The sequence below is a fragment of the Prionailurus viverrinus genome, chromosome B1 (genome assembly GCF_022837055.1).
Source record: "Prionailurus viverrinus isolate Anna chromosome B1, UM_Priviv_1.0, whole genome shotgun sequence".
NCBI classification, from domain to species: Eukaryota; Metazoa; Chordata; class Mammalia; order Carnivora; family Felidae; genus Prionailurus; species Prionailurus viverrinus.
The window spans coordinates 65,206,193-65,219,379 of NC_062564.1; the positions used below are offsets into that span (position 1 = coordinate 65,206,193).

A 13,187-nucleotide genomic window follows, 5' to 3' on the forward strand; every position below is an offset into this window, starting at 1 on the left:
TATATACTTCTTGTGTTCTGCAGAGTATTTGTGAGAGAGATTTCATATATCACTTAAATACGTCTTTTACTATTAAAAGGCAATTTAATGCCTTCATTGACCTTTTTTAGGAATGCTTAGAAAACATTCCTATGTTACAAGATACTGGGATAACTGAACTAGAACTAGAGGTATGGTGGTGATCACAGATAACAGTATTTCTGGGTTTTTTTTCCCTGAGTTTGGTTCTGCATGGGACTAGAGATCCTCCTCATTTGTAGGCAGTTTTGTCCTGTTAATACATAGCTCGGAAACAGGATAACAGGAATTAAGGAAGCCTCTCAGACTCTGCTTTTGACCACAGTTGTGAGTTCCTGCCCCACTACAAATATTCTGGCTTTGTATATCTTCCCCTGTCATCCTCATTGCTAGATGTGTCTCATAAACATCCTTAGAGAACATCAGGATTTCATCAGATGTTGAAGCTGACCTGCTGAACTTACAGTAAATTATGTTATAATGATCTCAAATGATGATGAAAAGGCATTAGATAAAGTTCAACAGTCTGATCTTAAAAAAAAAAAATCCACACACAAATAGAAACACAAATAGGAATAGATGGTCACTTTCTTAACCTTTTTAAAAAGAAATTTCAGTCAAGACACATCATTATGCTTAACATTAAAACATTCCTAATAAAAACTTATTCATCATGCCCTCTATCATTACAGTTGCTTGACACTTGATATTCTGGAAATAGCAACCAATATTATTTGAAAAGTTAAAAACATGATGTAATGATGTTGAAAAGGAGAGGGATTTAATATGGTAATATAGTGAATACACAAGAAAGTGATTGGACATAAATTTCAGCATGATGCTTTTTTGTGTTCAAATAATACCCTATAAAGATACATTTATAATAGCAAAGATACTAAATAACTAGGAATTTATAATATCAAATATACATTTGATATTATATATATAAATATAAAATATCAAATATAAGGTAGAAGATCGCTTTAAATAAACCTAAGGACTATTTATGACTTAAAAAGACAACTCTAAACGTGATTTTAATCACTACTAACAAGACTCATATATGACAAAATGGTTTTAAAGTTTGTGTAGTGAAATAAACCTGAGAATAGTTAGGAAAATTTCCAAGGGGAAAAATATGGATGAAGTGAATAGAAGAACTTGCCTTATTCCCAAATATTAAAACATATAACGAAAGGCACAGTTGTTAAAATAGTTTAGGACTGACACTGAAATAAATAAGTGGAACTGAGTGGAGATTTCAGTAAAAAATCCAAATATATAAGTACATTTAGTACATGTTAAAATTTATTCTTCAAATCAGGAAAGGATGGATTGTTCTATAACACATGGGAATAATTGGCCAGTAATATGGATAAAGATAAAGCCAATCTTTGCTTTGCTTTTATACAGAAGTAAAATTATAAATGGACCAAATTGAAATATTAAAAATGAGATTAGAAGCAATGAAAATATCAGTGAATTTAAAAAGCGATTTTGGTATAGGGAAGGTCTTTCTTTTTGTGACACAAGTGTCAAAAGGCAAAGAAAGAAAAGGTTGATATATTTAACTACATAAAAATTAAAATGCTGAAGTTTGTTAAGCAACTTAAATGCATTCTGGGAGGTAAGGAAGTGGATATTTTCTTCATATTTGATAAAGGGCAAATGTTCTTTAATACAAAGCTCTTATAAATTTATAAAAAGATACATTTTAAAGAAAAATGTGTAAGATATACAAACAATTCATAAACAGAGAGCCAGGAAACACGTAAAGATGCATAGTCTTCCTGATTAATGAAGAAATTCAAATTAAAGCAAGATGTATTTTATATTGTAGACCTCTCAGACTGGCCAAGGTTTCAGGGTTGCTTCTCAGTGATTACAAGAATCTGGGAAAATCTCTCATCATTTGTGGAATTGTTAATTGATGAACCTTTTTGACTCCCCCCCCCCCCCCCCCCGACAGAAACATAGTGTAAATGGGGGGAGGGGCAGAGAGACAGGGAGACACAGAATCTGAAGCAGGCTCCAGGCTCTGAGCTCTCAGCCCAGAGCTGGACCCCATTGCAGGGCTCAAACCCACGAACTGTGAGATCATGACTTGAGCCAAAGTTGGATGCTTAACTGACTGAGCCACCCAGCTGCCTCTGACAAAACCTTTTTGGAAAGAAATTTAACAGTATCAGTAAAAAATGAAAAGTGTTTTATACCTTTGGATCTAGCAGTTCTACTTACAGGAATTTATAACAGGAGTTATGCAAAGATATATGTGAAAGTTCATTGTATCATTAGGTATGATAAAAATTAAAAAGTGGCAAATATATCAGGTGACTAGTATTAAATTATAGTCCATCTATACAGTGATATACTGTAAGAATGTTTAAAAAATTAGGTGTTTGTTTTGTTGTAGAAAGATGTACAAAATGATAGGTAAAAAGGATAGCTTGCATAATTGGATATTTTAAGTAAAATATTTTAAAGTTAGAAATGTAGAGTTTATATCTGCATAGTAAGTGTATTTAAAAGACTGTTAACAGCCGTCTTTGGAGAGGAGTTGGGAGGTTGAAGGTAATAAGGTTGGGGAGTTTTTGCTTTTTGCTTTGAATCCTTCTGTACTGTTTTTTCCTTTTTTAAAAAAAGGGAACATATGTTTTATATTTTAAAGTTAAAGGAAATCAAAACAGTATCAGAATATAGATCGATACCAAAATATAATGACTGTATATTGCATAGATTTTTATTCCTCTTCATAGAAAATGAAAAACAAGGAGCTTTTCATTTTGTGGCCAAATAGCATTTATTTATTTGAGAATAACATTGAGTTTTGTGTCCTAAGTGTTAATGGCATGTGGTCTACCTCAGTTCAGAAGTTTTCCCAAAAGCTCTAACAGCGCTTTCTCTTTTGGAGACTTCTTATTCTTTGTTCTGCCTCCATGATCCTGAGTTTATTTAAGCAGTGGGCTTTATCACAATCCAAAAGTGATGAAAATTTTTGTATTAGATTTAACTATAGTTTGGTTAGTCAGTGGGGCAGATTTCAGATTTCATCACTATACTTCTGTATTAGTGTGGTGCCTGGGTGACCTAGTCAGTTAAGTGTCTGACTCTTGATTTTGGCTCAGGTAATGATCTCACAGTTTGTGAGTTCGAGCCCTGTGTTGGGCTCTGCACTGACAACGTGGAGCCTGCTTGGGATTCTCTCTCCTTCTTTCTGCCCCCCCCCCCCCTCAAAATAAGTAAGTAAACTTAAAAAAAATAAATTTACACTTTTGCATTAGAAAATGCCATTTGCTATTTTTAAGAGGTGCCACTCCTAGAAGCAGAAATCAGTGTGATTTGTCCTCTTAAATATCAGTAAAGCCTTCTTGTCTGCAGTCTCCCAGTGTTACAATTCTCCATTCTTGTATTTAACTGGGTGTGGGATTTCTTTACCTAAGAACTTCTTAAACGGGTCTGTTCCTTGTCACGTGTTCTGTATCATTTCTACCAACTGTACTCCCTTCTCTATTCTAATGTACACATGGACCACTTTCAAACCATGGTCTTGAGAAGAAAAGACTTTCCATGTTTAATATGCAAAAATGAACAGTGGCTGTCCTCTCCCTAAAAGAACTCAGAAAAATTCTAACATAAGACAGTCATTTCCTCTACCACCATCTAGACTAACCTAGCAGAGATTAAGTCTTAAGCATTGAGTTGGTTGAGACTTTTAGTGTGGTTTTTAGCAAGTAATTCTTGATCAGAAAATAGAAGCAAGTTATACACTTCAACTCTGGTTATATGATTTGTTAAAAACCTTGTTTGATCCCTGAAGAGGAAAATGATTACCCAAGATACATTCATCTGCAGTGTACTGTATTGTTTAGGTTTTCTCATCTTTTCTGACATTTTTTCAGAAGTTATCTTTTTCCTCCCAGACTAACTCCTGATATGGCATCGATAGGATCTTTACACTTTCAAGCCTTCTTAAGGAAAAAACTTCCTTGTAAAAGTTAATTATGATCTTTTGGAAAAGGTCAAAAATAGAAAGCTCTGTTTATTTACTTTAAAACCTAAGGTCAGTTTTATTCTTAAATTTCTCTTCAACTTCATCTCTACTTCAACGTCTAGTTTCTATAGCAACTGAGATAGGGTCAAAAAAGAGGAATTGTAAAGAAATTTAGTTTTTAACATAAAGAGAGAAGATTGCAGGAACACAGTCACCGCTTTTGCAGGTTGGAGCCTACATTCTGTATCCTAGAAATTCTGTATTTTTTCCTGAAGAGGCCAGACGTTTACTCTCTTTCACAAAGCCCCAGAAAAGATTGCTGCTTGTCTTCAACTGCTTAGTCCCAATCAAATTGATTAACCAAATTAAGACGGCTAAGAGAGAGAACACTTCTGTTGCAGAAGTCGTAGTGACCAATAGAATGATTTTTCTGGGACTCACTGTGTGAATTGTCTATTTTTTAAATCATGCATTCCTTAACAGTGATAGCTTTTTTTTTTTTCTTTTCTTTGTCTCATTCAAGTGTGATTGGTGGGAAAATCTAGGTACTTTTGTCTGTGTTCTTTGTCTAGCTGGATTAAGCTATAGATGTTATTGTATTACTCATGTGGGGAGATATTGGAGGTGGGAGAAATACTGCCAGACACTAACAAGGATAACATCACAGTGATGTTTTGAGTGCCTAACGTTACATCGTCAGACATGTTTATAAAACTTTAAATAGAAATGATGTCCCAATTTTTTTTTAAGTTGGTAAAGCTGGAGGAAGATCAGTGCTGTTTTATATTATAGGAACTACCTTCTGTTGAAGAACTCACTATTATCCTGCCTGAAGATATTGAATTAAAGCCTCTTGGGATGGTTTCAAGTATTATTGAGCAATTAGGTATGTAAATGATTTTATTAATCAAATTTTTTGTATCCAGGTATGTGTTCATCAAAGAATTTATGACTAGTGAATTTTCTGTGAAATATGTAATACTTCATTTTATAGTCACTAAGTTTGAATAGATAAATTCAGTTTTTACTTGTATAGGTTACTAATAAATACATTGTCTTTTTAAAAATTTAAAGTCTACTTTTACTGACATTTCTCCAGAATTTGATTTGGTATCTTCGTTTTTTACTACTATTAAATTACTACAAATTTAGTAACTTTACACAACACAAATTTATTATTCTACAGTTCTCTAGGCCAGAAGTTTGATATGTGCCTCACTCTGCTAAAATTAAAGGATTCGTCAAGGCTGAGTTTCTGTCAGGGCTCTAGGGAGGATCCATTTTCTTGTCTTTTTTAGCTTCTAGAGGCTGCCTGCATTCTTTGGCCCATGGCACCCTTCATCTTCAAAGGCAATAATATGCCTTATCTGTGACCCTTCTCCCTTCATCATATCTCCCCTGACTACAGCCTTAGAAGATTATCTGCTTTTAGGGACCCCTTAGGTTGGGCCTACACTTATAATCCAGGATAATCTCCCCATCTCAAGGCTCTTAACCTTAATCACATCTGCGATTTTTTTTTTTTTAATGTAAACATATTTACAGGTTCAGGGATTAGGATGTAGGTATCTTTTGGGTGGGGAGTGAACATTTTTCTGCCTACTGCCTTTGATTTTTATTTTAGAAACATGTAAATTAGCTCTGTGATTTAATGGCATGAAATTTAAAGCTGTTGGTTAAGAGAACTATATATTACAGATTTCTTTTAGCCCTAGGATGTGAGGTAGGAACATGAAAGGCCTTGAAGTTAATGTAGCTACCATTAAGTCTTATAGTAAGATACACCTGAAAATAGAACTCAGAGTTGACAAAGTCAAAGATACTTAAAATGGGTGGAAGACCTAGATTGTCCACCAGCCTCCTTAGTTTACAGGACTTAAGGGACACAGGAAAACCCAATTTACTTGCCCTTATGATCAGTTGTATAATGAGTCAGTGATAGAAATTGGACTTTCGACCTGTTTCTAACAGTGTCCACACCAATATTTTTAAAACTTCATACATTTATAATTTTGTACTTTTACAATTTATTAATCAAAATTTTGATTAAAGTGAAACATCCTTTTTATAAAAATCATGATTATTAAAACTATTTATTTACCTGATTCTAAAATCCTTACATTTACTGGTTTTTGAGTTATCCTTTGGCATTTAAGAATGTACATAAATAAGTCAAATAAATAATTATTTGCTTACATGGTATGAGTTGAGCATCTATTAGGCTTGATGTTTATAGAAAAAATTTAGGTCATAATGTTTATCAAGAAAAAATGTGAACTATTTGATAAGCACAGAATAATGCTCTTTACAGATACTGTTTTGACTAGCACGCCCTAATAGACTAACAAAATTCTCAAGCTGCCGGGGAAAAAAGATTGTATCAAAATTATCACATACTCCTCTCTTTTGAGAGCCTAAAATATCTAACATTATTTGGACCAGATTACAAAAGAGAAAATGAAGTATTAGTACATTAAGCAAAAAATAACATGAGTTCAAATGAGAACCCAAAGAGAAAAAGAGAGGATTTGGCTTTGTACTCTGCAGTTCTTCTACAAGTTATGCTGGTTTGTTCCTCTCTCTCTCTCTGTTTTAATTTGGAAAATACAGGAGGCTAATTAGATATTATTCACCTTGGTAGAAGTAGATGTCATAAAATTAAGGATCTTGTGCTAGTACCTATTTGACTGTTGAAAGCCTTTGAAAATCTTTATCAGTGTATGGTATAAACTTTAAGTTGATTTGTACCCAACGACCTGCAACTGCCACCTAGGATCATAATAAAAAAAGAATAGTTCTGTAGGCTGTGGAAACAGGGTCAGTAGTTGTGATGTTGCAGGAAGATTTTAGGTTCTGGTGATAACTTGGTCTGGAATTAGCCAGATTATGATTATAAGATATTAACATTATGATAATGTTAATCTCTTGAGTTCTGTTTTCTCATCCTTTTATGAAATGAAGGTATTAGATTAGGTGATCTTTTATTTTCATGTAATTTGATTCTTGGGAAGGGGATTAGGGAAGAGAGATGATTGAAAATGAATTCTCTTAGTGCTCACTATCATTATCAATCCTTACTCATCATCTTTATTCCAGAAACAGATCTAACTCAAAAAATGTTGATCTATATATAATCTGTGACTTATACGTATGTTCAGAACTTAGAAGCAGTAACTGATGGGGACGCCTGGGTAGCTCAGTTGGTTAGGTGTCCCTAACTACTGCTCAGCTCATGATCTCACAGTCCGTGGGTTCAGGCCCTGCATGGGGCTCTGTCCTGACAGCTCAGAGCCTGGAGCCTGCTTCGGATACTGTGTCTCCCCCACTCTCTCTGCCCCTCCCCTGCTCATGCTCACTCTCTCTCTCTCTCTCTCAAAATAATAAATAAACATTAAAAAATATTTTTAAAAGAGGTAGTAACTGATACAATTGAAGTTTTTGAAGTGAATTTTAATAATCAATTACTATATTTCGTTTCTCAAGTAGATGTGACATCTGTAATGTGGCAAAGTATTCTTGCTTGTTACTCTAATTTTCTAAGAGCCTACTGCTTGTTTTTTCTCTTTGCTATGTATGGTAGACTGGTTGTTTAACATTTGTGTCATATACAGGAATTGATTATGATAGACTCGTGGGTTAATGCTATTGCTTTTTGAGAAAGAGAGTGATAAAAATTGCTGTTGAGTCCTATCATTCTTCATCTGTTCTGAGGAAGATGCTTTTATGAAGTCTTTAGCATTTTCATAAAACAGTAAGTATTCAGTTCTTTGTAGAAAAGAATTTCTACAATGAGAAAGAAGACTGATTTTTCCTAAAATAAGAGTTCTGTGAGTAAATGCGATTATACTTTTTTGGATAAAAGTTGCTTGAGAAAATGTACATGACTTAAATTTATTGACTTTTTAATGGGCGATACAACTTTTCTGTGAGATTTTATACTTTAGGTTTTTTTTTTTTTAGAATTGTAGCTTTTTGGGTTTTTTTTTTTTTTGGTGTGTGTTTGTTTTAAGTTTATTTATTTTGAGAGAGAGAGAGAGCATGCACGTGTGTGAGTGGAAGAGGGGCAGAGAGAGAGAGAGGTAGAGAGAATCTCAAGCAGGTTCCCTGCTGACTCAGGGCTTAATCTCATGACCACAGTGTTACAACCTGAGCCGATAGATAGCAAGAGTTGAATGCTTAATGGACTGAGCCACCCAGGTGCCCCACACAGGTACCCTAGAACTGTAGCTTTCTGTATTAAATAAAAATATGTAGACTCTATTTCCCTGTATCACTTGATAATAAATAGCTTGTTGATGTAAGAGGAATGGTTACCAGATACATTATCTCATCTTAAATTTCATTTTAAATTATGTTGGAATTAAAGGCTAAATAAAATTATTACTTAAATTTTACATTATTGTCTAATTAAATCTTGAAATAATCTGCTCTGTTTCATTTTTCAGTAATAATTGAATCCATGACTAACCTACCTCCGGTTAATGAAGAGACTGTAATTTTTAAAAGTGATCGACAAGCAGCAGGAAAGGTTTGTTAAAAAAAAAAAAAAAAATCAGATCTTGAAAATTATGCTGTTTCTTTGTTGATTGTTTTTTCTGACTTTCCCTATCTGTCCTAAAAAGAAAGAATTTATTAATTTTAGTAGGTGAGCAATCTAGAGCTCTGAAGTTTTAGTTTTTTCTTGATTTTCGTCAGTGCTTCTTATCTGTTGATATATTGGTTTAATACTGCTTATCACTCTTTGCTGCTTGCATCATTAAATATAAAATACATTTTTTTCCTGTTTGTCAGGTACTTTGTGAGGCAGTGGTTCTACATATTGAATATCTCCAAGTACTCAAAGTTGAGTGCAGGAAACTTTCTACAGTGTAGTAGTTAACCTTTTTTTGGTTTGTGAGTGCCTTTGAGTGGTGGCTCTCAAAACTTTAGACTTTGGTTTCCTTTGGTGGAATCTGAGGATGGAAAAAAGAAAAAGTAGAAAAAGATTTCAGCAATAGCTGTAAAGTGTCACTGTAAGCACATTCTGGGAAATTATGAGTATGTGTACTTTAGTACTTAACATAAAGTTGAGTCCCTTGTAACATCCTTCGAATGGAACAACTCTGCATGTCCATCTTTAATATGGAAGACTTCACATGTTACCAAGTCTGTGCAATTTTGAGCAGTCAGCAAAGGATGTAAAGTCAAGAATATAAATACCAACCAAGTGTTCCTTTTTCGGCTGTAGGGGTAGCTTTATTCACCTCAGCATTCTGCACCATACAGAGTACAGTTCTTTGTGTATTGTGTTGAAGACAGATAAGAAGTAGCTTTTTGGGGTTTAGTTTTCCCCAGGTAGCCAACAGTCGGCTTCTTTTTTTGTTCTAGGACAATTAATTTATATTTAATCAGAAAAAAAGCATATCTTTTTAATTATATTATTGGATCATTCATGTAATTTTCCCTTTTTTCTGCCATTTCCCTACTATCCCATTCTAACACAAGTTGGAAAGAGCTCAGGTTTTTATCAGGATCCTACCACCTTATACTACCTACTTATATTTATATTTAATGCAAGTATATTTAAGTTTATAATATATAAAATCATATATATATATCTATATATTAGGTTGACAGGCTAATTTACCAAAGAGAAATGAGTGACTTAGGATTGTAAAGCAATCAGTGGTAGAATTAATTGGAGTCTAGAGCTAATCTATTTTGGCAATGCTGGAGAAAGTCAGTGAGGGGAAGAAAGATGATTTAATGCTTAAAGGATGGTGCTGTACTTTTTTGTCTTTCAAATACCTAAGCTCAGTCCTTTTCTTTCAAGTATGGGTTCTGCTGGTGCCTTTGTGAGGTGTTAGAGATATGCTGGGGGCTGTACCTCAGAGAAGGTTGAGAGAGAAAAGGGATGGGAAATGAGTAGATGACTGTGTCATGAGCCGCTCTCCGTGCCCTTGGGCATATATACTTCTTTAGGAGAAACCAGTATTCTGCCCGGTGCAAAAGCAAAGCATTTCTCGCTGTCCTCAAGAAAGATGTAGAAGAAGGGAGAGGAGAAGAGGGAACAGAAACATAATTTCTTCATTTTCTGCCTAGGAGTTGAAAATGATCATTTCCATGATTCCTTTTATTTATGATTTTTGTGACAGTTACCTTTTTCTCTAAATAGCTAGCTTAGACAATTTTAATTTCACAATACCCAACACTAAGCCAGTTAAAAGCCTCTAAATTCACATTTCTTAATATCTCTCATTACATTTGAATTTTTAATTCTATAATCGTGACTAATGTTAATATTAGCTCTTTTGTCATTTGAATTTGAAAGGTATCAGATAAAAATGTAACATTTACGCCTCTAACTTTAGTTATGTGACATAAGTCTAGAGGGAAAAATTAAATCTATTTCTAAATTTTACATAGAGAGCTTTGTAAATTCAAGAAGTGACAAGCCTTTAAAAAATATTTGATCATAAATGGAAGCACTTTGAAATGATTCCCCAATATAATGGCAGGGGAGAGGAGAGTTGGAATATCAAACCATTGATCAGAAAATGAAATTGAATCTGTTTTAGATCTTATTTGGACACTAAATTAGTTTTACCTTCAATGTTAAAACTTTTGTATATCTTTTCTTTTTCCTCTGCCCTTCAACAATAATGAGCCACAGTGATATTTTGTATATTTTTTTATTTTTATTTCTTTTAAGTTTATTTATTTTGAGAGAGAAAGCATGAGTAGGGGAGGGACAGAGAGAGAGGAGAGACAAAGAATCCCAAGCAGGCTCCACACTGTCAGTGCAGAGCCTGGCGCAGAGCTCAAACTCACGAACTGTGAGATCATGACCTGAGTCAGAGTTGGTTGTTCAGCCCACTGAGCCACCCCAGCACCCCTGTATATCTTTTAAAATTCATTGAAATTCTGTAAGCAAGTGAAATTATCCCCACTTACTTAAAGATCACAAAGTTAAAAAGGAATAAAATTGAGTTTCCAACCCATTTGGTCTGTCTGATGCATTTCCCTTAAACCTCCTCCCCCTTCCCTACTGATATAAGGAAGGTGACCTTGGATTTGTGTTTCTACCTTTTGCCCTTTAATCCTGATGATAAATAGTTCCTTTTGATAAATGAATAAAATTTTATTTTTAATGTTTAGCTCTTTAATACCAGAGGATTTAAAAATTGACCAACCTTTGCAATATATTATCCCTATATAACATGAATTACTTGTTTGTTTTGCATTTAGTCTTCAGTATTTGTTAGAACAGGTTTTGTTTTTTAATTATTATGTACTTTACTTTCTTTTTTTTTTTTTTTTCCAACGTTTTTTTATTTATTTTTGGTACAGAGAGAGACAGAGCATGAACGGGGGAGGGGCAGAGAGAGAGGGAGACACAGAATCAGAAACAGGCTCCAGGCTCCGAGCCATCAGCCCAGAGCCTGACGCGGGGCTCGAACTCACGGACCGCGAGATTGTGACCTGGCTGAAGTCGGACGCTTAACCGACTGCGCCACCCAGGCGCCCCTGTACTTTACTTTCTAATGAAACAATGAAATGTTTTCCCTGTCAAATATTGAGCAGAAATTTTTACTGATCTTTTTTTTTTTTAAAGATCTTTTTAAAGATTCTTTATTTAAAGAATACTTTGTTACAGTCTGGTTGGTAGTATGTGTTGATTTTCTGTAAGTATAGTTTGATACAGTGGTTTTTTTTTTTTTTTTTCCTCCCCCAGCAACTTGTGAAGTAATAATACACAGGGTGATTGAAATAATCATTTAATCTAACCAGTGAACTAGAATACTCTTATTTTCTTCATTTTTATTAATAGGAAGTCAAAATAGTAATTGATAGGAGAATTCTTTATGGCTGTGGAGTGTTCTCGATGCATCTTTAGCCAGCTGTCTCATGCTGGCCCCCAGCCACTAGAACTTTTGCCAGGCTACATGTAGAACATCTAAGCATGGACTATGCTGTAGAATGAGAATTTGGGGGAATGAATGTACTTCTCTTCTTGTCAGTTGTTTTCCTAACAGACCCTATGCTAGATCTGTGTAATGTGGCGTAGTGGTGTGTGTTTGTGACCTCTGTGTGTGACAGGAATCCTTTGAGCTCTTTTAGCAGAAAGATACTGCTTTTAAGTAAGAGATGGTAAGTATATTCTAGAGCCAAGTGGAAGGACACTGAAAACTACCTCTCAAATGACAGGGCAAGTATAAAACATTAGTTGGATTAGATTTTTGTGAGTATTTCTATGGAACATGTACTATTTAGAGTATAAAGAAAGCTTTTTGCGTTCCTTAAAGTAAATATCTTAGACATCATTATCCTAAGTTTTGTTTCTCACAGTGTTGTCTCAGCCATTCTTTCCTTCCATCTGTAGTCAGGATTTCTTGCAGAATCCTCAAGGGCAGGTCTGAAGACTGAGTAGGGGTAAAACTGTGAGGTGAAGTGGGGCTGGCCTGAGCCCTACTTTGTCTGAAGTCGTTCTTCACAGTTTAGCTTTCAGGTATTAGCCAGTCTAAAATCTATACTTTGAAGCTGATAGTAGTTTAAAATATTGTCAAATCCTCACCCCCCCCCCCTTTTTTTTTTCTATAACTCTGGGTTAGCTAAATTGCTTATGTGAACTCAGTTAAGTGTTCCTGTGGCTATTCAAGTTAGTAGCATAAATACTTCTCAGTTTTTGTGTAAGCCATATGTGGATTCACTAATGGAGCTTCCTGTCACCTGTTGTATGTATGTGGTGTTATTTTACTTAAAACTTTATAATGATTTTCTCATAGATACAGCTGATCAACACTTAAGATCTTAACAATAGTGAACTAAGCATGCTTTGATTTTTATCCAAGAATTTTGAATGTTAGTTCAAACTAGTCTGTATATAAACCTGAGGCTATTAAGGCATTGCTCTAGTGAAATCATTTCTCAGGATATGGAATTATTTATCCAGGGAACCATTCCTTGGGAAACAGTTTTATGTACCAGGTTGCAAACAATGATTATTATACTTTTATAGGAAATTTTTCAAAAACTCATTTTATCCCTGTCCAAACTTTGAAGAATGAGATTTGTCTATATTTATCAAAATTAAAAAAGAATTAAGACTTAATTTTTTTTTAAAATATTTACTTATTTTGGGGAGAGCACAAACGGGAGAGGGGCAGAGAGAGGGGAACAGAGGATCTGAAGCAGGCTC

The 13,187-nt window shown here is 34.4% G+C and overlaps 1 protein-coding gene across 2 annotated transcripts in view; it reads left to right on the forward strand.

Annotated features, from left to right (window-relative positions):
* Positions 1-13,187, forward strand: part of NAF1 (nuclear assembly factor 1 ribonucleoprotein) — a 52,937-nt gene that overhangs the window by 15,812 nt on the left and 23,938 nt on the right. For both annotated transcript variants that reach the window (XR_007151712.1, XM_047856900.1), the window contains exons 3-4: positions 4,802-4,895; positions 8,455-8,537. Coding sequence is in view for 1 of the 2 variants with exons in the window: in XM_047856900.1 (XP_047712856.1) it covers positions 4,802-4,895; positions 8,455-8,537 (177 nt within the window). In the remaining variant the exon portion in view is untranslated. The remainder of the gene's footprint in view (positions 1-4,801; positions 4,896-8,454; positions 8,538-13,187) is intronic.